The 27123-nt window shown below is 47.5% G+C and overlaps 2 protein-coding genes across 2 annotated transcripts in view; one reads left to right on the top strand and one right to left on the bottom strand.

Moving 5' to 3' along the window:
* Positions 1 to 27123, bottom strand: part of LOC143181030 (uncharacterized) — an 81149-nt gene that overhangs the window by 22207 nt on the left and 31819 nt on the right. The gene's annotated exons all lie outside the window — the stretch shown is intronic.
* Inr-2 (insulin-like receptor-like) lies at positions 44 to 27123 on the top strand. Its single transcript, XM_076379784.1, has 11 exons — positions 44 to 404; positions 17091 to 17265; positions 17778 to 18024; positions 22012 to 22117; positions 22706 to 24082; positions 24182 to 24483; positions 24559 to 24921; positions 25050 to 25591; positions 25652 to 26141; positions 26217 to 26461; positions 26537 to 27123. Exons 1-11 carry the CDS (start codon positions 182 to 184, stop codon positions 27108 to 27110), a joined length of 4644 nt encoding a protein of 1547 aa, XP_076235899.1. The 5' UTR covers positions 44 to 181; the 3' UTR covers positions 27111 to 27123.

Here is a 27123-nt window from a genome sequence, read left to right as displayed (position 1 = left end):
CCTGACCACCCACTGCGACCTCTGTGAGCGTCTTCAGGGACGCTGTTACCCGCTGCCGTGTCGAACACCAGACCACGGCGAGCACGTGCGTCGCGACGTCAACCGCGCCATCAACCGCGCCATCAACCGCGCCAGCACCCGCGCCAGCAACCGCGCCAGCAACCGCGCCAGCAACCACGCCATGACCTCCTCAGGGACGGTCGGCTGCCAGAGACTTGGCCACCGCATCTCCAACCACTTCGCCGACACCTTACGGTGGACCTCGTGGCGGAGCACAGGGTTCTGCTGGCTGAGGCAGAGGTATACGCTGCTCTGGATGTTTTTGTTCCTATCGGTACTCGTGTTCCCCGCTCTCACGGAACCTCAGAAGGGAACGTCGAGGAATTCCTCCAAAGAAGATGGAGGTGAGTCTCAGATCTATTTATCAACTTCTATCTAAGTTTCTGTAAAACTCGGTCGAGCAATTTCTCGATGCCGATTTTAATTTAGTTCCTATGACAGCGACTCTCGCGCGAAACTGATAACGAAACGAATCACACAAGCGCAAGTCCTCATTTCATTCGTCACAGTTTCGACATCTTTTCGATGATGTTGCAGTTGGAATATCTGGAGAAATTTGAGGATTTCTCTTTGTTGATTTTTACATTTTCTTCCTTTTAACAATGCAGCATCGTGGCTTGTCACTAAGAAAACGTTGAATGCATTTGCACAATTGCCCCTCTTAAGAGGGATGAAAGATTCAACTAATATTAGATTCCTTGCTTTTCGCGCCATTGCACTTAAATAACCTAAAGCTACGTTTAAGCTAAACGAACGATGGAAAATGAATGAATACTGAGCTCAATCTTATCGTTCGCTTGGTACACTTTCAGGTTAAGACGCTACGACTATCGTAAATTTGCCTATGCGTCTTTCTTGAACGCCCTACGCTCGCAACTCATCCGACCGGCTGCTATCTGTAACCCCACTTTTGTTTCGGTAGTCCTCTAAAAAACATAGCTTTAATAGCATTTCCTTGCTTGCTCGAAACTCATTGACAGCCGGGACAGTGGAGAATTCTGCTGATTATCGATCTGTTACTTGCTTCTCGTATCAACGAAATGAACGGAAAGAGCGTAATTCATGTATCAACTCACGATATAGCCGTACACGTTACTGATTGCACGGCGTATGCACCAAGACAAAAACTTTGTCTTCATAACGAATTCACCTCTGTAACGAAGCATTATTTTCATCCTACGCGGAGCTAAACGACCTAAGCTGCACGTAGCGAGCACATCCGCGCGGATTCGTGCGCTTGATCCCTTCTAATTAAACACACTCGACATGGAGTTTCGCGTTGCTGCATTTTTTCGACGTGATTTTATCGATTTCAAGTGAAATGCTGCGCAAAACGGTATCCCAAGGGGAACAAGTCCCTGGACACTCTCGTTGCTATTCATACGAATGAAGGACGAAACCGCAGGGCTCGTACGTTTACAATGTCATCCAGCCGGTTCGAAAAGAATTGCCTCGGGAGATCAGACGGGAGCGATCGATGCTCGGGGCGTTAATAAATTACCGTAGGCCGAGGAGCGGTGCAATTAACTCGTTAATTGGTAAGTGAACGTCGAACAAAAGCTCATTAAAATCATTAGGCGGTAGAACAGCCGAATCATTGGTAAATACTTGACGTTTCCACGCGCAGGAGACAAGAGCTAAGCGCGGACCTGCAGACGCGGTTACATGGATGTGTAATTGAGATGCTCAGAAGGCAATGAAGGATATTTCTCTTTACGGTTAAAAGAAAATAGGAGAGAGGAGACAGCGAAAGCGAGCTGTAGAAATATTCTCCTTGGCGTCCTCGCTCATCTTTGCGTCTCGTTAAATTAGTCCTTGACGAGGGTTATCAGCCCAACAATTTCCAGAAATTTGCCGCATCTTCCGTGTAAACCATTCAATTTATAGGTCAAAGATATTTTCCAACCGATAGATCCGTATATTTCGTGTTAAACGGAGCAGAGCAGAAAGTTCGGATTAAGAAGATCGCCTTCGGCGACGTGGAAAGAAAGGTGGAGGAAAGAGAGCTGCGCGAGAGGGTGAAAATATTCGTGTTGATTCGAGGAAAGTAAGTCGTCCTGACGGAGTGGCACAAAATTACTTGTAGATGGATAGCAGATTGCGTTACGTTCGAATCAGTAAGCTCCTTGTATCTAGCTACGAAGTTGTTGCCAAGGTATTTAACAATCAGACGGGTATGCAATCAATTAATCTGTCTAAATTTTACCGCTCCAAAACTTCCTACAAAAATATCAGTCCTGTACGTGTGAACTATGCTCTCAATCCTCTCGAACGATAATTACATTCTTGTAGGACCAGACGGTGAGCTGGACTAGCAAAATCGAAAACGCTCACCGGCTGCCGGAAGCTCGTTTCCTTCGCCTTTCTTTCTTCGCTTCTTTCTGCCATGTTTTCAAGGGCCGAACTAAAAATGCTGCTTAAACACGACCAGTTCGCCTCCTACGCTTCGTCTTCTCGTTCTCATTAGCGCCGAGTAATCTCCGGTCTTCTATGTTATTTGTTTTTAAATAGGAGGCGGAAACAAAGAGGGAACGCTAAAACATCTACTAAATTTCGACATCGATTTCGACATCGATTTCGACATCGACATCCCCGCCCCTTTGTTATCGAAGAACGTGTGCATTAGTTAAACGAAACATTAAAAATATTCTACTGTGGAATTGAAAAGAATAGGTAACGAATATTGAATACATGAAAGAACGAAAAGATAAATACATAAATTAAAGACGTTTTGCGTGAAAACTCGCAGCGACTGAGAAATTTCACCCTGAAATTTTGATTGCCTGTCATGCGTAGCGACGTGCCAGCGAATTTGTACATTTTGCTGTCGCCTTCCAATGTGCCGCGATATTTTCTGATCGCGCCAATGACAGTGGAAATAGTGTTTGCATAATTTCACGTGTCGCTCTGTAACGCGAGAAAGTCAACCGTGAAGAGGAACACAGTTGGCCTGGCTATAAAACACGCCCTAGTGCCTCCAAGAGCTCTCTTTCACTTTCTTCTTTTTACGCTTCTCTCGAAGGGAATTTAGTACTCGTATTATTAGTGGTAGGCCTAGATGGTAGTGAATTCGCCAATTACTGGCCACTCTTCCACCTCTAAAGACTATTATTTGAGTCTTGTCGATCAACTAGGAAGGTCAGTTCTACTTTTGCCAAAGGTCATTCTGTTTTCATTACTCACACCCTCGATGTTAAACATCAAATTTCTAGAGGAGACAGATTTTTAAAGGGGAGATTCCGTCGTGAAGTTGAGCTGATTTCGTTACGCATGAACAGGTCCTCGATCAGTGGTTATCTAATTGACACCCTTCGTGATCAGCTGCGTCGCGACGACGCGCCGCGCCGCGCCGCGCCTGCACTTTCCCTCTCGATACCTCCGTCACCGATGACATCGCCGACACACTGAACGCCTCTCCTTTCGAGGTTTTCTGTATTCCCCGATCCACTCACCACACGTCAAAATGATTTACGACGTTCTCTTGGTGATCTTTCGAAAGAATTGATTCAACGGGGTTAAAGACCATCGACCCAATAACTTATTCTCTCGAAAACGAGACTGGCAGTCGAGACTTTTTCGGTCAGAAGAGTCCAAGGAACGCCTTTCACTCTGTTTTCTCTGGCGATTCAATTGTTATGGTTTTCGTTACAAAATTTCATGGGCGATAATTTGAACATTTGTCGATCGATTTAGTGTCACTATACGTGACTTTGGCGAAGTCTTTTAGAAGCTTTCTAATTCGTACCTCGAAATTCCATTGTTTGATTGACACGATTTATGAACCATGAGTTCTGAATCAAATTCGATTAATTATTTATGTTCAAGTGACAGCGATCGTATCGGGGAAATTGTTCCATTCCAAGAGGAGCAATAGTGTTTAAGAGAAACAGAGTGTTGGCTAAAGAGAAACGTTGGAGGATCGGTTGGCAGAGGTTAAGTTGTGATTTCCTTTGTTCTGACTCTTACTCCAGGATAATGACTGTTTATTTTTCAGAGTTCGCCAAGATTGTGGTAGCTGGCGGTCTCAAGTACCTCCAAGAATAGCGTCGCCCGAAATCGTGTTAACCCTCTGTTATTTACGCATACCTAAGTGCTGCAGTCCTGTTGACGCTAATTATGTATTCAAATGCACACTGGATCCGCCTGCCAAGTTTAGTTCCTCGCTATCTTGTTTCTGAAATAAGTTACGAGACACTTGGTAGATTTTCACAAAGATAACTTTCTCACTTTAACTCTCTCTTAATGACCGACAACCTCAAATGAACCTAAAGATAAATCGATTGCTAACAGAATTACCGTGAAATCGGTATGATCGAATGAAATCGAATTACTCGATTGTGAGCTACTGGTTCTACAAGCTTTTCTTTTTCTCGTTCCGTTCGACCGATCCTGCGTTCAGAAAGACTGAGATCGATATAGGAGAAGAAGAGTTAATCGATTTTTAATACCGCGCGTATTCGAAAGACGCGTAGAGTCTCAGGTTGTTGGGCGAGAAAGTGGAATCGAAGTTTCACCCACGTTTGGGATCTAAACGCTAAACTCACCCTAAACTTCACCCTAATTGGCGAGATAAATTAATCTGAGTGTCTGCTGACAACGGTGATGTGTTGCTTGGCACAGCTCGCGCGTTAAATATATACGTACTAGCGTCAGGTATGACTCTAAGTCCATTGTCTATGACTCCGCAAAGCTTTAGAATCAAGCTTCTAAGACCCACGAGCCAAGTCCTCCAAGATGGAAAAAGACACCGAATGCTGAAGTACTCGAATTTCGATACTACGAAAATCTCGAAGTTGAAAGTGTCGTCACAGTATGAATATGAAACTTTCAATCTCGAAACCAGCGACGAATATGCGTGGACTCACCGATGACATTTCCAAATCGCGCAGCATATCGGTTCACGTCGCTTTCATATTTCAAATGTCATGGCAGTTCTCGTAATCGGATTGCGAGCAAATGATACCAGACAAGGTAGAAGACAGGGGGGACAGCGAGGAACAGAGACGACAGAAATCAGTATGCTTACAAGCACCCAGAGGGAGAGAGGACAGAAAGAGTGGCGAGCGAGGAAGGGAAGAGAGAGATTATCCTTCCTTGTATGTAGAACAAACGAACACGATGGACCGTGGAATCGTGTATCAGTATATCCGATCGTGGCAGCCTCGCGAATGAACGCAGTCGCGCAAAAACAGCTTTACGAACGTACGTTTTGGCGTGTGGACCCGCGTCCCCTCGGGCGAGCTAATATTTTCTGTCGGAACACGCCACCAACGCAGCTTCCAATTAAATCACTAACAAATTATTCTAACGAGATGACTGAGCGTTCCTCTTTCCACTCTGATTGTTAAGCATCGAAATGCTTCCGGTGATATGACATATTTCAGCTCGGCCGAAACTAATCGACTATTCGTGCAAAGGCCAGAGAAGAAGGATTGGCAGCGCAATTATTCCCTTGTAGGTCCCTCATCAATTTGTTGGAGCGATGAGCGCCACGCGACGCGTGACGCGACGCGCGACACTTCAGATGGCATGTTCTTTCCCACTGAAAAGAGAGGAATGTTCGAAGGGGAATGTGGTCACGTCTGACCAAAGGCGGACCGAGAACATTGCATTCGCTTACAGGTGAATGGAGTTGCAGGTAAAATCCAGGAGGATTCTCGCGTCAGTGGTACAGCTGCTCTGATTCATGTCTTGTAAGGAACACGTGCTCGTGCGTATGTAATCCGTAAACGACCCCGCTGAATCGTAAACTTGACGGCGAAGTAGAAAAAGAAAGAGGCAAAGTAGAAGAAGCGAACTTCGCACCGTCTGGATTTCTCAGTAATGCTTCTGTGCGGCATAAGGTCTACGAATTAATGTCTGTCTCAGAGGTCGGATAGGACGGACCTCCATTTAAGCAAAATTTAACCTGCAGTTATGAATATTAATTAACTGGAAGTATAACATTCATTTCGCTGGAACTGAGCCGGCCAAACAATATCTTCTTAGTTAGCGAGTGCCATTAATAGAAGAAAAACACTGGCATAGAAGCAATTACGCGTAATAAAATGGACTACAGGATAAACGCAAGTTCGAGGAAGATCTTTCTACGTTTCGAGAGGCGTCTATGAAGACTGAGATATCACTGCCTCTTCCACATCCTTTGTTCTTCGTCACCAGTCTCGATCCGCCTCGAGTAGTAAACAATTAACAGCACTGCGACTGTTCGAGACGAGTTTAATGCGTCAATCGACCGCAGGGTCGGGGCTGATTGATCAAAGTCTCGAAATTGCCGCGGGAAATCTGGAGAAACGCGTAGGCCTCGAATAAAGGCGACATAGAAAATAAAAGGGGAAAGAGGATACCTGCATCGGTTGGGCCGGTGGCAGGGCCAGTGGCAGGGCCAGTGGCAGGGCCAGCGGCAGGGGTTTCTGAAAAGTCAGTAAGCGATGCACGTTCTGGAATGTGGTTCGGGATGAGATCGGACGTGTTTGTCGCGGGCGGCAGCGTCCCACGGCCCACATTCTCTCCGCTTTCATGCCGCGCCATGCGTCGCGACGATGGCCAATGATCGCCAATTGCACCAGAGAGCCTGACGTTCGGCCCAAACCCGCTCACATGTTCCTTATCTTCCTGGCCAATTAAATGGGCTAAAATCAAACGCCATTCTCTTTGCTGTTGACGCATTACTCACTCTTGTGTTTCATCTGTATCGTGAGTTTCAAGCATTCAATGAGGTGCAAAGGAGGAGACAGTCGAGACAAACGAAACAAGAAGAACGATCAAGCTTAAGATAGCTTTGCCGACTGCCGTTTAAGACTTTGAGTCTTCCCTCTTGGCCGCGTCAGCTGCTACTGAGTAGCGGATTAAGGAAACGGTAGAAATAGATATTTCATACTTTATACTTTATACCCATCTCGAAGTGAATTCAATGAAAACTGTTAACGCTTAAACCCGGAAAATTTAATACAACATTTACTATATTCTTAACGAGCTTCTGTAAATTAGCTCACGTAGCTCGATCGCTAGGATAATTAGATTCAGTAAAAGACTACTGAATTTTCGATAAGTATATAATGTACGAACTATCGAGAAAGCTTTGATAATAACAGGGAGGAGGGCGGAGCATATAATTAGCCCGTTCAGGAAAGGAATGCGGGCTCGGACGTTGTTCTTTTTTCCTATGAAGCACCTGGGACGCACTGGAATCTAGACTGGACGTTGCCCTTCCGTGGAAGCAATGGGATTCGATATTGTCAGGATTTCGCTATCGACCCGAATGTGGTTGTAACTCTTTCAGATCGAATGGATCGGTTTTACCACGTCTGTACGTTTCATTCGTCGATAGTTTCCGAGCTGGTCGCGTGTACGACAACGTATACGCGTGGACGAGCCCTGCTCATTATACGCTGCAGTTCACGAGACATTTTATCGCTGACAACGATCTATTTTCGACGAACAGCGAACCGTGGTCGAGCCGCCGTCGCCAACTGCACGTATAATCGTGGACCATAGTCGAAGTTCTGCTCGAAACTGCTTCAATTTGGGTGCACCGGTTCCCTTCGCTCGGAGCCGAGCCGATCAAATTCCCCAATTAATTGAAAACGTTACGGTTGGCAAAGAACGTTTCAGAAAAAAGTATTCCCGTTAGCAAGAAACTTTCGTCCACTTTTTACTCCCTCCATGTCTGGCCTCTTCTCTTGCATCCCTTATTGTCCTGCTCGAAAGTGCGTTTCACGCAGGGTCTCTTGATGTCTTCACTCGCACCACTGGGGACATTGACTCTGAACGGTGTGCGGTGGTGCATTCGAGCAAAAGAACCTCGGTCGTTCAAAGTGGAACGTGATGCAACGAATCTCGCACACAAGCAACTCGTGAAATAATTAACGAAGATAATTGCCCTGCACCTTGCTGCCTCTTTTCTACCCCTCGTATATTTCCCATTTGACAAGCTAACGCTAATTACGATTCCTTTTTGCGTCGGTCACCCTTTGCCTTGTCATTCGTGCAAGATTGTCGCTGTGCTCGAGTACCTCGAGTCATCATTCAGACTGAGAAATCTTGACGAAATTGGATAATTTCAAACCACAAACTATGCTCATCCAGTTGAGAAAACTTTTCTGCCAACAAATATCGTAGACCACTGATGACTCACGCGGTACGGCGCGTATTAGAAGAGTCCAAGATTTCGAAATCGGATAAAGTTGTAACGAAATCGTGACACACTTTCAACTGGACCTCTGCAATATATCGCAGCATGGTTTCCCTGGAAACACTCACATTTGCTGTACAACGAGACACGTCCGCCAGCCGACAACCATTAATTGCATTTTGCGACTGGCTCGACGACTGGGAATTAAATAACATTAACAACGCGAACGCGTCTATCGGCTTATGTTGTCCAATTCCCTCCTCTCTGCGTCATTCGTCGAGAGCGACCAATTGTTTTCGCGTTGTTCACTCATTAAATTTACGCACGTGTCCTTCGATGTTCGTAGCGAATGAAACAGAACCAATGTTGCTGGAAGCGGCTTGTTTGTTAAAAGTCTCTAAGTAGGTTAACTCGTTTTATAAAGGAATCATGCACAGTATTTCATACGCTTTCATATAAAACGCAGGTGATTTGTATCCCATGACGTTTCGTGCATCGTTCGTTTGTGGGCTAACAAAATTTATACCCATATACACTTCAGGGGCTTATTAAAGGCTTAGAAGATCGCGCATAAAGACGAGTTAAGAGAAAGGTGGAGAGAGGCGCGTGTGCTCGCGTTGAAAATCGACGAGGGGGAAGCCATGTAATTAAGGTGCGTCAGCTAGCATATCAAGTGGCAAGACTGTTAACGGTAAGAGGCGACGGAAGTCGTTCGGTGACATTATTTAATGATTTCCGCCAGGCCTCTAGCTTCGATCGAAAGACGGCAGGTAGTGAAGGAATCGATCAGTAGGCCGAAACGGTGTCGCAGCGAGAGAAAATATGGTTCGTCTGGATCTGTCGTGTAAACATACGCCCTCGATTTGGAGTTTAGTCAGTGGTTATTAAGCTGGTTGGCTGCGTTGCTTCCGCTAGATAGTTGACGGTGACGTGTCTCACTTACGGAACTCCTCGGCCGAAATGAATGGCCACTGTCGCGATAAAAGCCTCGATTCTAGCACCGTGTGGTTTCTAGATCTGATCTCGTTCCACCGTGCTTTGCCACTGTATCTCTCTAGCAATCGTTAGGAGTCAGTTTACAGGTTTGGGTGCCTATTCCACAGAAACACAGAAGTGTTCCAGTCATTCCCCTTCCCAAAACGTTCACCTCAAGGAACCCACACGGCAGTTTGCATAACTCAAGCGAACGTAAAAGTGGGTCAAATGCGGAGGTTTAAAGCAGCAGCACGCGCACGAAGGGTGTAATTTTCGACTAGAATTGAGGGCAGCCACGCGCGAATTGCACGTTGAAGAGGAAGCTGGCCACCGGAACCGACGGAACGAGGCAAAAAAAGCATCGTCTAGACGGCAGCTTCCGGTATCGTTCGAGCACATAACAGGAGATACTCAAGGAAAGCCTCAGCTGGGCCTACGGTCATCGGCTGGCCAAGGTTGATGACCCGGTTCGCGATGTCGCTTTCACACCCGCGCCTGCACCACACCCTGTTCCCCCTGCGTGGAAATTCTATCATCGTGTGCTTCGTGTCCGCTGTTGAGTCGGGTATTTAATCGGCCGTTAATAGGACGACTAGTCGTCCTCGGTCGTCAGTCCTCGGAGTCGAACCTGGCGAGTCTTCTTCTTATCTCAAGAGTTCTCCAAAGCCTTCTCTTTCTCCTCTGGCTGGCTTCCATTAATCAGTTTCTGCATTTTTTTCTTCATTTCAAGCTCAACCGCCTTCATCTCTTCCCGACTGTCGTAGGCAATCGTCAGCTCGATTACCGAGCTGTTTGCTTGAGAACACCCTGCCAAGATCTTCTGCTCCCCAGAAGAAGCAACACCCTCCCGCGGCCACGGTAATTTAAATCGGAAAGTAAAACAATTCCGACCGTTCCGCGGGGAGCGCGCATATCCGGTAGAGGCGAGCCGTCGCGATGAATCAGCGGATATTGCTGGCTGAGTATTTTGGCTCGAGTTCGCCGCTTCCGCTTCCGATCGCTAAGTACTGAGAGTATGCTTTGCATAGAAAATGCTGGACGTCTCGCCTTCCCCTGTCCTCGATTCGCCGCAGGGCGAACAACCTTGAGAACACCATTACGCTTCGAACCGAACTACAGCTGCCATAAAACTCGTTTCTTTCGGACGGGCAATTTCATTCTCAACGATTGGAAACGAGAAGACTAGCTATAAGCGACTGGCCATCGGAATCGTTTCGTTCTTCGGGTAACCGCAACTTTGATCGCAAGTTCGAAGCAGAACCCCAAAAGCGGCGAACGCAGTTTCAACGTTTTTATTGGACCTATACGTCATCCTGGAATTGCGTGGACCTGTCGGGCGAAGTAAATCGGGGATTACATGTAGAAACACGAGCAGCAATCCTACCTCGTAATCTCGCTTCTAGCCGTCTCGTCGTCGCCGAGATGCGGGACTCGTGCGAAGTCACGATAGTCGGCGCGACGCGACGCGCGGCGTTGTGGCGTCGCGTTGTGGCGTCGCGTTGTGGCGTCGCGTTGTGGCGTCACGGCTTCGTACCGCTTTCCGGCCTTCGTCACGATTTAACGAGCCCAAAGCACGGGAATGACAAACGCTGCCGCGACTAATTTATGCGATCGAAACGCCCAGCTTCGCGCCATTAAGAAGTCCTCGAATCGAGAGCCTGTCGCGTAGCTCGTAGATCGACCAATTGACACGCTTCATCGAAATTCTCTTCTACCTACGAACAAAATTATCTCGGGAGAAATTGGGCCCTGCAGCCTGGACAGACTGGAAATAATTAGGGTAATCGCTAATTAGAAGTGTGAGGGATCCTTTAGGGGGTTCGAATCAAAGGAAAGTTTCACTATCTACAAGTCGGACTGGAAGCTTATCTAAGATACTGTGCTGCATGCACAAGAGCAAGCAACCTGGATAGAAATTATCGAACGCGATCGTGAGCATCGATCCGCTACGGGAGGACAATTCGTTATCCATTAACGCTTGATGCGGAATTTCCCAGCGTTTCAAAGCCTAAGGCAGGCATAGGCATCAATACAAGATTCGTCTGAATCGCCGTCAAGCATCGAGGGATTCGGTACATGGCTATTAGTGGTCCCATGTTTGCGGTGCTCCGAATAGAGGTTGCAGGACTAAAGCCTTTATAAAATTAGAAAAACAAGTGTCTCCTAATTTTCTAATCGACAATTATTTATTCGCATTCAGTGAATATGAATGCATGGAAATTGTGAAGAACGTAGCACTAGAAAGCTGAAGAGGAACAACATTATTGTCAGATTCTCCTGTTTATTCTGAACGCTCCACATTAATCGGAGCGAAGACACCGAAGCAAATCTTGGATCGTAAACTATTCCCGTCGGAACACACTGAGTAGCAATTAGTCAGAACGATGTTGCTGGCGAGAGAGAATGTATTATTATACGCATAGTCTTGCGTTCACGAAACAAGCGCGCTCTTGCAAAGTTGCTACACCGATCGATCCGGTCGCAACCACGCGCGTTCACTCTACTTTCGAGCCAGGAATTTTCCGTACTTTCTTGAAATACCGGCTCGCCCCAACGATTCGACTTTTTTCGAGAGAGGAATGGGATGAAATTCCAACCGAAATATTCCTGTTTCTTCAGCTAAGTACGGAACTGCGCTGCAAAATAACTCTTATACGACTTGCTACCTTTGGAATAACTGCAAATGTTCCAAGTTCTAACTACACATTGCTAGAAGATGCGCAGTTTGGATCGATGAAGGTCCTTGACAACTACTAAGTCGCTCAATCGACTCTTCACCCTCTACTGAAAGTTCGTTGAAATAGCAAAAGGTGGATGACCCTGCCAACGGTGTGAAGCTCGTGGGCTCCAGTTGGTTGGAAGGGTCGAAATTAGAATCTATGTAGCAGGAATATCTTTCACTGTCAACATAGTCTATCTGCAGAAGGACACGCTTGGAACATTGAAAGTTCTCGAGCCTCCAGGCTCGTGGCTGTTTCCCGAATGCTTCGAAATGGTTAAGAGAAAGTTCTGGAAGCAGTGTCGCCAGCGGAGGCACATGGTTGCGCGTACCATCCGAGTAGCCGAGCCTTTGGGTGAATGGCTAATAACCTTGAGGAGAGCGTCTGGAATGCAGCGTCCGTTGCAACTTTTTAAACTGGTTGCACGATCCCCTCCGACTACATGGCCGCTCGATCGGTGGTTGGCTCGGCGAGCCGACCAGCAATCCTGTCGTTCATCGTCCATTTCGATGCTGGGTTGCAATTTTCTTGCACTCATGCTCGCGTGCCGAGGAAATGAACGAGCACAAATGCGCTAATGTGCGCTCGTCCAATCAGCCGAATGGACTGCAGGCGCTTTTAAGTAGCTTTACACCTGTTAACAACGACGGGTAAGGGAACTAGCCGACTCGGTTGTTGCAACCAGAGAGGAATATAAATAGAAAGACTTCTTAGATAGCAGCAGCTGCCATGGTGCATTCCATCCTTCGTTCGGCGTCTCTTGGTCCACTCTCTTGGTCTCTTGGACCGCACACCGCGTCGAACCTTCACGCATGGCTGATCCATCTTGTAAGTTCGCCTCGCTACGCCGCGCTGCGTCACGCCACATCAACAATCGACGAGGACCTTTACTCTTCGCGCGAAATCAGAGGTGAATAACTCTGAGGAACTGCACACACGCATTCGATGCACGGGACGCGATTGATAATGCACTCGTACGAAACCTCGAATATTGCGTACCATATTGGTCTCTCGGTGCGTTTTTTACCTACTATCCGTCACGCTAAGGACATAAAAGCGTACCATATGTCCACCTCGTTGGAACTCCCTTGCTCGACGTTTCAGTCCTGATCCAGTGATCCCTTGTGCCCGTCAGCAGACTCGTTCAAAATCTCTTTTACATATTGAACAGCGTTCGAGCCATATAATTAACCAATAAACGACTGGCAACACCCTTCTAGATACATTGTATCATTGTTTGAGCGGTCCTATCGAGACGTTGATCGAACACACTTTAACCGATCGGAATGTTCACAGTGGAAGCGAAAGCTTTATTGACAATGGTGGATAAGAACCGGCCTCGTCTGTTATTAAGGAAAATAAACATTATCTGGAAGCTGGTATCGCGTCAGTTAGAACCGGCTGGGCAGCGGAATCGTTCAGCAATTAAAAATGCTTTATCCGTGGACGGTGATCGAAGCCAGAGTCTGCCCGTTCCACGATCCTCCTTCGATACCCTCGGGGAGGTCATCGGTTCTGCGAAACCTAACGAGTTTCTTGCCACGGGGTCGTTCTAACCACCGTTCAAGAGGTTAATTCTATGCAAGCCAGACTACGCTACTCGCTGCGGGATTGAAATAGACGCAAAGAAGGATTCTCGCTATTCTAGGACGCCGCGGTCCACCACGAAGCTTCTTTGATCCTACGTGTTGATCTCTCGAATCTCCAGGGACACGAAGGAAAGCCTGTTGGCACAGTGCTGAATATTTGTGAAACGCGCGACGGTAGTCGAATATTCTCGACGCCAAGGGAATTTCAAATGCGTATGTAAAACGATACAAATTCCGTGCATAAGAACAGCTTCGTTTATTTTTGTATCCTTCTTTTCGAGACTCGCTTCGGCCGCTCGTCGCGCGTATTAATTGCTTAACCGTGAACCTTCTACACAGAAAACTCGTTAAGTTGATTCTCCCCTGTGACAAACTCCTCGTCAGTCGACACCTATGACACGTGTCGCCTTGCACCTGAAACCCTTGATGATGAGCGAATTCCAAGAATTGCGACACACCTTCGTCGCTCCAATTCGTAAGCCTAGAAGCATGGAATCGCAGATCGTGCTTCGGTTATCGTTATTCGACTCACTCAGTAGAATTGTATAACGATAACATTATGAAAGGCAATAATATTGGACCGCCTTATCGTAATTGGATCGAATCTGCTTCTTCAGAGATTCCCAGTTGTAGAGTAATCGTGGTAGAATCATTCTACAAGCGGAAGAAACAAAGTTCAATTTGCAGTAAGCTTATTCTATATCGCGATTTCGTGTCACGTAAAATCCATGTAGTTCCTACGCAACGTGTTGATAAGATATTCGTTTCGAGAGGTCTTAGTCTGCGAAATAAAGTTTCCCTTCTCAATGACCGAACAGAATGAGTAAAGGCAAAAGCTCCTTAGCCAGACATTACCACGATTGAGTTGAGCGTTATGGTTCCGCGCTTGAAAAAATTCAGTATAAAAAATGGAAGACAGAAGATTGACTAGCGAAAGAATAGAGGAGTGTACTCGAGGAGCGTGTTTACTACGAGGCTGGGGTTATGAATGGAAGAAGCAGCGACCGCGACGTACCGACGTTACGGTGTTCACGTGGAACGGCAATTTGCGCGAGCGCAGACGAGCCCTAGCTAAGCGATAAGCGTTACGCGATTCCTCGATCTGAACTCGTATCAACCTGGATCGCTGATCGCGGGTAACTTAAGCCAACGGCGTAGCTCCGAGGCCGCCCTTAATTCGAGCCAACTGCGCCTCCCCGTTGCGACCGCGTTTCTTCCTTTCTTTGTCTTCCCCCTCATTCTAAAGCGTCACCTTCCCTTCTCGAGGTGTCGCCTTTCACGCGGAATCGAATTCTGGCGGCGTTCGAGGAAAAATCACCGAGCTTGCATTGGATCCTATCGAATAGCGGAACGACGCAATAAGTGTTTTCCGTCGAAAAATCCAGTATCTGTTGGCTTAATCGAGGAGGGGGGGGAAAGCAACGCGTGGAACGAAGGTTGTGGGGATTTCAAAGAAGCATCGATAAGGGAATTTTAGAATTTCCTCAAAGGTGAAAATAGCGTGGTTAATTGGGCGCCGGAAATCATAGCTTATAGATTAATGGAGTGGCTACCGATAAGCGACCTACCGCCTATACTGATGATTTATTATGAAATTCCATCATTCATGGGAAGAATACTGTGATCGGAATGGAGTAAGCAAACAGGTTCGAGTAGAACTAAGTGCATAGTATTGGAGCAGAATAATATTCTCCAAATACATTCATTAAGATTGGCAGAAAACGATTGAAAACTAAATAAACAAACAATCTTTCCATTATGTGAACCTGTTTTTCGCGCTGACCATTCTTCCGCGAGTTAGAACAAATGTGTTTGCAGTTTTTTTGATATGGCTAGGCAGCTAAGTAAACAAGCCTTTGCATCGACTATATATTCGATTTCGCAAGGTAAATACATATATTTTGTACCTTTTTTCACTCCGTTCATATCCGGGGATTAAAGAGAAACAGAGGACACGTGCGAAAAATACAGAGTGAAATAGAATAGAATATTTCACTCCCACAGAAAGATAGGATACGATAGAGTACCATTGTTTCCAGTGCATCACCTGTTCCTTCGACTACCTGTCCTACGTCTCAATAACATTCATTCTCGACTTCCTGCTTGGTTATTTTGCATATCCTCGCCGAATTTATTCTACGAAATTGAATTGGACTCGAGTAACAAGTAACGCAGACAAAGTTCTTCACCCTCTCATTCACCGAGCTTCTCCCAGCCATTAATTACGGTGAACGAACAGCGGCATGGCTTCGCATAGCGAGCGGTGTTTTGTTTACCGAGAAAGTGTACGCGTGTGTGCGGGAACCGAGAATATGCCCGCGGGCAATTAACTGTAGGTTGAAAGCTGCCGATCTAAATGCGTAGTATAGAAACGAGCGGAGTCGCGAGCAATCGAGACGAAGCGAGAGGCGTCGCGATGCGTTGGCTAGATCAGTCGCGCGCACCCTCGTGTTTATTCCAATGCCAGCCGCGGTACGTATGTATGCATGTATTTTTAGCGCGGTCCGTTACAACGAGCAGAGTCGACACTTTGTCGTGACTGTTCTCCAGCGATGCGATGCGCGACACGTCTACGGGCGGCGCGGCGCGGCGCGGCGCGGCGCGGCGCGGCGCGGCGCGGCGTCTGCACGTGGACAGACGCGCTGCTTCACGCACGCCACAATAAATTCCAACCACGAGCCACGGCCTTCTCTGCCCTCCTCGTCCTACTGACTTTTCGTCTGCGAGACACGTCTTTTTCCTACATTGCTTTCTATCGAATCGAGGCACGCCCCCCATTTGGGCGTGACCAGGCGTTCTACAGATAAATCAGGATGGAAAAATGTCACGGCTGATAGTCGACGCTTGGGAGTGACAGTTGTCGCAAATGGGCAACGATTTCGTCGAGATAGATAAACATTGTCTGCCTTTACGCGAGCACTACGGTTGGTGATGCCGTCGTTATGGGGAATTTGTTAGAGCCATTTATCGGAAACGGGTGACCACTGGCCAGATCCAAAGGAATGCTGCTCTATAAACGGATCCTTCTCAACGACAAGTCTATCTTCTCGATTCAAAGTTGCAGGGATTTAGCCGTCTCGTTGTCTGGTCTGCGAGAACGTAAATTGCTGAAAATAGTAACCAGTTTTTTGGGGGTGCTCTCGAACTAGTTGGACCGGTGGATGGTTATGGTTAATATTTTGTCCGCGCTATCGTAAGGTTCGGCTACGTGGAACCGGTAACCGATGCGACGATGACCTCCACCGTGATGCATGGCTCGAGTCTGCTTTTTAGCTTCCTCTGAACAATTTCGAACAACTGCACGCGATTTGAATAACTCCGACTGCGTTCGAGTTGGTCCGGTTTTCTCGGTTTTCTCGGTGGAAGGGGAAGGCAACGGATATCGGCGATCTAGTGGGGTTAACACGAGGTTGGTCGACCTTACCTTCGGATGGCGAGTTTCCTTTTCCCGTGACCGAACGCTAATGAACCGTAATCGACGCGATCGTTGTCGCTAAATCTTCAGTCACCCTCTTGTGGGGACTCAGTCTCCCGAAGGGTGAAGAAGCTAATCCTAGAAATAGACATTTTTCTATTGCTGATAGTACGCTAAACGAGGTGCATTTTCTGTTGCAGTGTGCCAAAGCGTAGATATAAGAAACAATGTAAGTTATTTTGCAAGTCTGAGAGGATGCCGTATGGTCGAAGGCTTCGTGCAAATTCTGCTGATCGATAACGCCGAACCGTCGGATTTCGATAACATTACCTTCCCAGAGCTGAAGGAGATCACCGGATATCTGATGTTGTACAGGTAATATGTAATTCAAAGAACACAATTTCTCAACAGGATGCAACCATGTTGCATCGATTTAATCCTTTGCACTCGGAGTTTAGAGGTAATAGTTGTAAACGAGTTGTTGGTCGTAAGGAATAGTAGGGTTTAGTATCTTGTAGAGTACGCTCTAAATTCTCTATCGCGCTTGAAGAACCTAGGCGAGTACATAAATGTTCGAACGATAAATCATAGGAGCACGTGGACCACGAGGGAGCTGACAAGGTTAGCTGGCAGCCTTGGTTTCGACTCGCGAACGAGCACGGTCATTTGCAACGACCACTCCTCTCGTCGAGGGTCACTAAACTTTCTGTCAGTTGCGCGTTATCTCTCGTCTGGTTTCTTCTTTATTTCCCTTCTTCCCCACACCTTTCCCCCTTTCTTTCTGGCTTTCTTCACGCGGCACCATAAAGCGCCGCGCCAACTGGCTGCCAGCCGGACTTCCCATTCACAGACTGCTTCATCATCCCTCCTTGTTGTCTCGATTGCAGGGTACGGGGATTGCGGAGTATCGGTCGACTGTTCCCGAACCTGACGGTAATACGTGGCAATTCTCTCTTCATCAACTACGCCCTCGTCACGTTCGAGATGCTGAACCTGCAGGAGATTGGTCTTCACAGCCTGACCACGATTGTTCGGGGTTCTGTTCGCTTCGAAAAGAATCCTGCGCTTTGTTTCGTGGACACGATCGACTGGGATCTGATCGCCAAGTCTGGCAAAGGTGAAAACGTCATCGTGGTAAGTCTGTGCGAAACATTCTGTTTCTACAATTTTCTCGATATGAACACGTTCCTATATTCGCTATAACTTGAAATAGTTCGAGAGTGTGAGAGTTCTCCTTCCGTGCACTGCCGCTGTGCTAAGAGTAAAGTGAATGTCCAGAGCAGGATCTCAGTTCTGATCTGATCTCAGTTTTATCTACTAATGCATCACCAATCTAACTTCAATTTCAAATTTCTATAAAAAAAAGACGGAGAATTCTGTATGATTTAGCAATCGTCAGAGATAGTCACTTCTTTAATCATAACACGTTGCGGGCTAGATGAATACAAAGGACACCGCAGAGGCGATTAATCCGTTTGCCTTTGAACGCTTTAACGAACGCGAGTTGCGCGTGCACAGAGAAGATTGCAGTATTCCATACGTCATCCGAGAGGCGAAAACGACCAAGGGGTTCTAAAAAACGTGTGCGCGCGCGTTGAAAACGTCGAGCACTCTTCGCAAGTACTGCGAGCGGTAAACGTGCGATGCTGATACGGAACCGAAAGCTTAAGAAGTGCCTTTGATCCTACCCTCTAGGAAATCTTCAGAGACAATTTATGAATTTACACGAGAATCCCAGAGGATATAGGAAGCCATCAACCGTACAGAAGGCTGCAACAGTCCTTAGATCTTGAATGGCGTAATGACCACGTTACCATGGACTCAGTTACCCCACTTCGGCCAAAAAGAATGGAAGAAACTTAGCTAGTCTCTAAACTACTGGAATGGCTTTCGGGTCGATTCTTCTTGCGTTTACGGCAATAGAGAATAATCAAGACGCATTTGTCAAGTGAGGTTTTAATATCGACGAGACGCGGCCGCAGAGTGCCGTTTCGATGGCCGACAGATCGGTTGGCACGGGAGCTCCATCCCGTGCGAGCAAGTAGCAATAGAGGCTAATAGCGGTGGGTTCTGGCGCGGGCCAAGTCGACACCGTCTTGGCAGGAATTCTTTATCCCGTACGAGGACATTATTTCGACTGGAGGGGGGGAGCAACGAACTGGGCCCGGCTGGCTGGCACCGTCGGTAAACAATTCTATTTGCTCGCTAGTAAATAATCGTAGCTATGCAACGAGGCTAGTTGCTGGTCGTCGCGATTCGCTGCCGCTGGAATGCGCTCCTCCCTCTCCCGACATTATTTTCTCCTATCGGGATGGTTCTTTGTCCAAGAATACGCCGCGGTTTCGTCGCTCTCGAGGTCCCGTCGCGGACTGCATCGGCCAACGTTCGTCTCTCAGTCACGAGTCACGAGCAATTACTTCCGGCTCGCCGCCGCCACGCCGCCACGCCGCTCCCCGAGCGACGATTTCGTCCTGGTCGGAAGCAATAATATTGCCCCGGTTCCAGCGTCAAACAGAGAATCGCGTTCTGGCACTGCTCTCCGACGGACTATTTCTGGCGTAGATCGGCCGACACTCCTCTCTTAGCAGCAAGGTAATAATATCGCCGTGTTATCCGTGGAAAAGCGATTTCGGCCGGGTTGCTATCGAGCCGTCTCCTCTTCGCGCACCAAACTCCATGGAGGCGCAACGAAACGCACTGAAAATCCTCGCCCCGGTTCCCTTTTCCGATTTCCACGGCTCTAACGAGAGCTAGATCAACGTTCAAATACGATTCCTTTCAAGAGGTAAAAGAAGCTTCCCTCGTTAAAAAAAAAAGAAAACGTCCTAAATCTGCTACAATCGTAACGAGAGGGGGGGGAGCACACGAGGGTGGTCTGACACGAACCTGGTGGAAAGAGGGGTAGAAAGTCGATGAACCTCGGCAGCGATACCAGACCAGGAAGTTGCGCACTCAATCCAGTAGATGGATCATGCGATAAGGTGGAAGCTAGATGAAAGCTCGCATTGGATATCAACCATCGTTAATTGTTCTGGGGAACTACATTCATAAGCCGTTCAATCACCTGACTCGCGTGGATTAAGTTCATCTTCCCATTTGTATATGCAGGTCAGTCTTCTCGTAGGAAGCTCACCCTTCAAAATTTCCGTCCGAGAGATTGCAGTTCACAAAACGAATAAGATCTGGCATCGTTTTATGGCGCCCTAGAGAATTTAATGGGATGAAACGTGACGGTGAAGTTAACGCGTGAAAAATTATCGGTCTAGGGGTATAGAGAGGCTGGCAGTTAACTTGAGGCAATTTCGCTATGGCGAACACTCGTTAATTCGTAGAAAATGTAACTTACGGTTCTCGAACGCGTCTCGCGTCTTTCACGACCTCGTTTATCGCGGCCGTGATATTCGCGTCACGGGCGCACGTACGCGACGCGTGGCGCGTTCACCTTTCAACTTCTCAGACTTGCGTTTTCAATTTTAGTTGTCCATGTTTCAAGTATTTTGCGCAAAATATCTGTTAAGTTTCTAACAGAAATATAAGAAACCTCAGTGAATCACTCTGCCGTCACCAATTTCTAAGAGGCTTCAAATATTCATGAACCAGCTAAATGAATCAGAAGAATCATTGTCAAAACCTGTGATACCCCTTGACACTTTCAATTCAATTCGCATCAAAAGCGCTGCGAGTTCCTAAGGTAATAAAAAGAAAAAGAACGATATGCATAACAAGATTTCACGATAACTGAGAGAGACTGGTAAACGATAACGAGATTGCATGGCCAGAGCGGATTCCGAAAAGTGGAGCTGCGACGTTAATTGAATACGCGTCACTTTGCTTTCCCGTGGAAATCTGAAATCGTCGTTGAAGCCTTCTGGAGTACGATAGCGAATGAACGCCACCAAGCGAGTGTCGAGGAGAAGAAATTTGTAACTCTAATTGCTCTGCAATTCGTCTTACGTCATTTTTCGTCCCCGTGGCGTGAGCAGAATGCAGTTGGGTGAAACGATAGTCGCGTGAACCGAAGTCCGATTCGAACAAAAGTCACGGATCAATCGAGCCCTTGTCATTGGCAAATTTCATGAAAATTTTGATTACCCGCTAGATAAAGCGCAACGAATCGGTTTTATTTAGTGTTCGCACGCTGACTGTCTTTATATCGATAAATGTATATATCGCGTTGCGTGCTCTTGCGGTTCCTACTGTCTATACGTTGCTCGATCCCTCGAATCTGTAAAGCTGCATCGCTCTCCCAACCTAGAGATAGCTTTACTTCGCGAGGGATGATGCGTGGATCGTGACCGAGTTAAGAGGTTAATCAGCTTCCGGCTGACGCGCCAGAGTATTCGAGCGGGTCGAAGTTCGAGACTTCCACGAGACGGAAGCGGAATCGTTGAGAGGAAAGCAAATCTGTTATCCATTCGCAGAAGAAATAATCGTTGCTCCGAATTGGCGAGAGCGAGGCATATGCAATTTGTTCTTCGAACTTCCAGCAAAGAGAAACTTGCACGGAGCACGTGGACGCCAAGGGACGGATGTCCTACGTGAAGGTACTTTCGACCTATCTCTCGATAACGTTTAGCGAATCGATCCGTAGGGAATTCGTGTTCATCGTAGTGGACACATGGCTTCCTCGATACAATGAGATTCAGATTAGGGATACACGTGTCTGCTAATGTGTCCATTAACGCTATACCACGTATTAGGGGACGATGTAATCTCTGGATTTTGGGCAAGAGACGAAAAAACGTGAAAAGAAGTGCATCGCGATCTCGTTTTCTAAAGTGCATGGAAATAAGAGTTTGGGCAAGTCAGAGAAATAGTACCGGAAGGCGATAAAGATGAATAATAGTAGGCGCCAGACGTATCGATCCAAGCTCAGTCTCTATGGCCCCCGTTGAAGTTAAGGAATTCTTTTGTTGCGAGCGTGGTTGACGACTAGGTAAACCTTTGTTCGCGTTTCTGACAGGGTAAATGGACGTGCTTCTTTGAGCCGTGTATACTTGTTGAACTTCGGTCTTTCCTTCAGGAGTTGAAAGGAATACTTTGAAACAATTGTTCGAGTAAAGAAGAGTACACGATTGGAAACAGACACGAAATTAATTTTGCCTTCTTGTTTGTTCACAGAGAAACAAACCGAGGAATGGCTGCCCAGTGTGCGAGAAACACTGTCCTCGAAGACAGACAAATGTATACGAGACATTGTGCTGGAACCAACAACACTGCCAACAAAGTAATACTCTCGTTTTTACGCATCGAGCCCCAATTGAAAAACTCGTCATTCGTAATCGTGCATTTCTGTCTTCATCGGTTCACTCGTTAGATACTTTGAACGCGTTCAATTCTCCGCAGTATTTAGAAGACCTGGAAGGTTACTAATCTTAGGAAGATTACTAACGTCGAGTTTTGGAAACAACTTCTATAATAAGTTTGAAACTCATTACCAACATCATCCGTTCCAATATGAATCTCTCGTGGAAACTTGCGAAATGAAACTGGAAAGTTGAAAATTTTCTGGTGAGAACGCAAATTCGGTTTGTGCTGACGCCGCAGGGGAAATTTTCGACTGGTTTTCCTCAATTCGGTTGAAGATAAAATACTGACGTGTGCAATGGCCATCTTCAGACGAGCGTGTCGGCACTGCGACAATGTTCACCCTCGGCAGTTACTACTCGGTAGTATGTACGTTGCGGTACTGATCGCAAGATTAAAAAGTATAAACTTCCTAATCCATGTTTCCACTATTTCGTATCGCAAATTTCCTACAAAATCGTATTGTGGCAGGAATGCTCTGATTCGCTGAATGACTTCTCGATTACAGTTTGCGACCGGAAATGCGAGAACAACGCTTGCGACGAGAACGGTAATTGCTGTCACTCGTCGTGTCTGGGCACGTGTACCGGGCCGACGTCGCGCGACTGCTCCGTTTGCAAGGACGTGGCGACTATCGACAACGACTGTAGGGAACACTGTCCCAACGGAACGTTTAGGTTTATGAATCACCGGTGCATCGACGAAGACAGATGTCTTCAGATGCCGAAGCCGAAGGAAGCGCACAAAACGTCAAGCTACCCATACAAACCGTTCAATGGTACCTGCGTGATGGAGTGCCCACCTGGTTACATGGACGACGAGAAGAGTGATAAGCCTGCCTGTAAAAAGTGCGAGGGTCTATGTCAGAAAGAGTGTCCCGGTGCTAGCGTGGACAACATCGCCACAGCTCAGACCCTCCGCGGCTGCACTCACATCAAAGGCAGCCTCGAGATCCAGATTCGCGGCGGCAAGAACATCGTGAAGGAGCTAGAAGACAACCTTAGTACCATCGAGGAGATAAACGGCTACCTGAAGGTTGCGCGAAGTTTCCCCCTGATATCTTTGAACTTCCTACAGAATCTTCGGGTGATACGCGGCAACGACACCGAAAACACCAAGTACGCGCTGATGGTGATGGACAACCAGAATCTTCAAGAGCTCTGGGACTGGAGTTGGCACAAGGACATAAAGATCTTATCGAAAGGCGTCGAGCCTGGCAAGATCTTCTTTCACTTGAACCCTAAGCTGTGTCTCTACAAAATCGAGACTCTGCGCGAGAAGGCGGGCCTGGCCCCATTCACCCACTACGAGGTGGCGCCTAACAGCAACGGCGACAAAATGGCTTGCAACGTGACCGAGCTGTGGACCTCCGTAGGCTACATGGCACCTTGGGGCGCTGTGATCGAGTGGGAGCCTTTCGTCCACCACGATCCCCGCTCTCTCCTCGGATACGTAGTGTATTTCATAGAAGCACCGAATAAAAACCTGACGATGTACGACGGTAGAGATGCGTGCGGTGGTGACAGGTGGAAGGTGGAGGATGTCCCTCCCAACACCAACACCAGCTTGGAACATTCTCGACGCGTGCATACTTACTTTCTGTCTCAACTGAAAGCGTACACCCAGTACGCGTACTACGTAAAAACTTATACGATCGCCACAGAGAACTTCGGGGCTCAAAGCAAACTGACGTACTTTAGAACTCCACCAGATGCTCCCACATCGCCTAGGTCTTTAGACACGTGGAGCAATTCGAGCAGCGAGCTGATTATGTCCTGGCAACCGCCGCTTCACAAGAACGGGAACTTGACTCACTATCGGATACTTGGAAGGTGGGAACCGGATGACCCCAGCTACATCAATCAGAGAAACTACTGCGAGAAACGTAAGTGAGAACCCGAGGAGGGTGAAATAGAAACAAACACAACAAACATAATACAGTAACAATAGGACGTGAAATTTTTAAACGACGCTCGTCTTTCAGCACTGTTACTGTCAGACACGAAAGCGATCATGCAGGAAGAAGAAGAGAGGAAGCAGATGGAGAAGGAGAAGGAGAAGGAGAAGGAGCAGAACATGAAACAGGATGCCGGAACGTGCGTATGTACCGATCGTGAGACCGACCAATCTCTTCGGGAGAAGGAAGTCACCAGTGCGATCGCTTTCGAGGACGCTCTGCACAACCAGGTGTACGTGAAACGGAAAACGAGGAAGAAACGCGAGGCAGAGGGAATGTCGATGGCTGCGGCTGCCATACAGGCGAAAGCGTCAGCGGAGCTTGATGAGGTAAAATATTCGATACTAGTAGCTGCACGAGCCTACTAACTTTCCTTCGATATTTTTTTCTTTTTCAATGGTCAGCCTATACAGGACAAGATCATAAACAACACGTATGTGGTATTCGAAAGGAGAGTGCCCAGCACCAACCTTTCCTTTGCGATGAAGAACTTGCGTCACTTCACTGCTTACAACATCGAAGTGCAGGCCTGTAGGGCACCGGAAATGAACGACGCGCAGAACAAGTGCTCCTCCAAGAGTATGAGGATGTATCGTACGTTACCGCTGCAGAACGCTGACAATATCCCACCGCATTCGTTCAAGATGAACATGTCAGGCGAAAATAATAGCATGACGCTGATTACGCTGCAGTGGGACGAGCCGCCGCATCCGAACGGCCTGATACTCACCTATCAAATCGAGTACAAGAGGGTCGATATTCAGAACGTGAGTGCAAATGTCTTTCACTTTCTTCCTCTATCGCATTTCTCAAGTTTCGCATGCCGTATCAGATATATATGTAAATGACTCGAATTTAGACAGCCGAATGATTTCGAAAGGGTCGTCTGTTGCAGCACAACCCGTACGCAGCCACAGCTTGCATCACGCGGACCGACTTCATCAAGGCGGGCAAATCGTACGTGATAAACGATCTACTACAACCCGGGAACTATTCCGTGAAGGTGCGAGCGTCGAGTTTAGCGGGCTACGGTGCTTACACGCCAGCCAAGTATTTCTACATCAAAGAACGAAACTCACTGAGCACTTTCTGGGTCACCTTCTGGCTGCTCCTCTGTGCGCTCTTCGTGCTTTTCTTGTTCGGCTCATTCTTCGTGTACAAACAGAAGTTCCTGAACGGACCGAACGGGACTCTGATAGCGACCGTGAATCCAGAATACGTGAGCACTCCTTACGTGCTGGACGAATGGGAAGTGCCTAGAGAGAAGATCGAGATGCTTCGACCGTTAGGAAACGGCACGTTCGGTATGGTGTACGATGGTATCGCTAGGGACATCGTGCCGGAGAAGCCAGAAGTCCGGTGTGCCGTGAAAACGGTGAACAAGGACGCCACTGATCGAGAGCGAATCGAGTTTCTCAACGAGGCGTCCGTGATGAAGTAAGTTCAAGAGATAAGCAATGATCGAATGTCTTTAATGTCCATCATGTTTAATCGCAGAGGTTTCGATGCCCACCACGTGGTAAAGTTGCTAGGCGTCGTGACTCGAGGACAGCCGACCTTGGTCATCATGGAGTTGATGGTGAACGGCGATCTGAAACGATATCTGAGGAGTCACAGACCCTGCGAGAACTTTTCCAACACGCCGCCGAAACTAGAGAGAATATTACAAATGGCGATCGAGATTGCGGACGGCATGGCGTACCTTTCCACAAAGAAGTTCGTGCACAGAGATCTAGCCGCACGCAATTGTATGGTTGCTGAGGATCTAACAGTGAAGGTGGGAGATTTCGGTATGACCAGAGACGTCTATGAGAGGGATTACTATCGTAAGGGTAGCAAGGGCCTTCTTCCGGTGAGGTGGATGGCGCCAGAGAGTTTGAAGGACGGAGTTTTCAGCAGCTTCTCAGATGTGTGGAGCTATGGAGTCGTATTGTGGGAAATGGTCACGTTTGCGTCGCAACCTTATCAGGGCCTATCGAACGACCAGGTTTGTACGGTTTCGTTAATACTTGTCATCTAATATTTCTTTAACATTCGATTAACATTTGCGCGTTTGACACAGGTTTTGCGATATGTGATCGATGGAGGAGTAATGGAACGGCCTGAGAACTGTCCAGAAATGCTGTACGAACTGATGAAGCAGACCTGGAGGCACCAAGCCACTAGGCGGCCTACCTTCATGGATATCGCATCGATGCTATTGAAACACATCGACCCGGAAAATTTCAAGAAAGTAAGCTTCTACCACAGCCAGGAGGGAATCGAAGCTCGATATCAGAATCGCTCCACTTCCCCACAGACCGACGGGTAAGCAACCCTTTTTTAGGCTACGTCACACCACTGTCTTGACATTTTTTATTCATTGCCTCTACTCGTTTCTAGGCACTTGGATATGTCCACTTTACGAGACGTGCAGGAAGAAGAAACGGAGGGCGACGAAGACTCCCCACTGCGGCAAGATTTCGACAACTTCGCGAGCTTCGAACCGAGCAGTCCCAAGAACAGCTTCAGCCCTCGGTACAAAATGGATCCGTGCGCGACTGCCAACCGCCACGATGCAAGCTGCGATTCGATCGGCACGTTGAACCTGCACGTCGTGGAGAACAGTCTCAAGTCCGTAAAAAGCTCGCCCTTCATAAACGCGAAAAGCACGTCGAGAAGCAACCTGAGCCAGCTCTCTATGGGCAACAAGTCCTTAAGCCCGAAGAACCCAAGCAAACGAAGCTTCTTGAGCAGCCCGAACTCGGCCAAACTGACCGTTCCCGACTACGAGAATGGCAGCCCTGAAATTCTCTCGACTGCTGAAAAGAGGGAGACGGTGCCGTTGCGGGTCGACTTCCCGTCCATGGACGCGATCGACATTGACAACGGTATTGGGGACTCGATATCTACGGTCGACTACGTGAACAAACCCGAGACCTTGAATAATGGGTACATAAGCGGTGCAACCACGTAGCTGTAACGCGTTC

This window comes from Calliopsis andreniformis, chromosome 6, assembly GCF_051401765.1.
Source record: "Calliopsis andreniformis isolate RMS-2024a chromosome 6, iyCalAndr_principal, whole genome shotgun sequence".
In the NCBI taxonomy this organism is placed as follows: domain Eukaryota; kingdom Metazoa; phylum Arthropoda; class Insecta; order Hymenoptera; family Andrenidae; genus Calliopsis; species Calliopsis andreniformis.
This window is presented reverse-complemented; position numbering and strand designations above follow the sequence as displayed.

Coding starts and splice junctions, on each gene's coding strand:
- Inr-2 (XM_076379784.1), top strand. CDS start 182: ATGACCTCCTCAGGGACGGTCGGCTGCCAGAGACTTGGCCACCGCATC. Junction 24,484..24,558: donor CGTCAGCGGAGCTTGATGAG/GTAAAATATTCG, acceptor TTCAATGGTCAG/CCTATACAGGACAAGATCAT. Junction 25,592..25,651: donor AACGAGGCGTCCGTGATGAA/GTAAGTTCAAGA, acceptor GTTTAATCGCAG/AGGTTTCGATGCCCACCACG.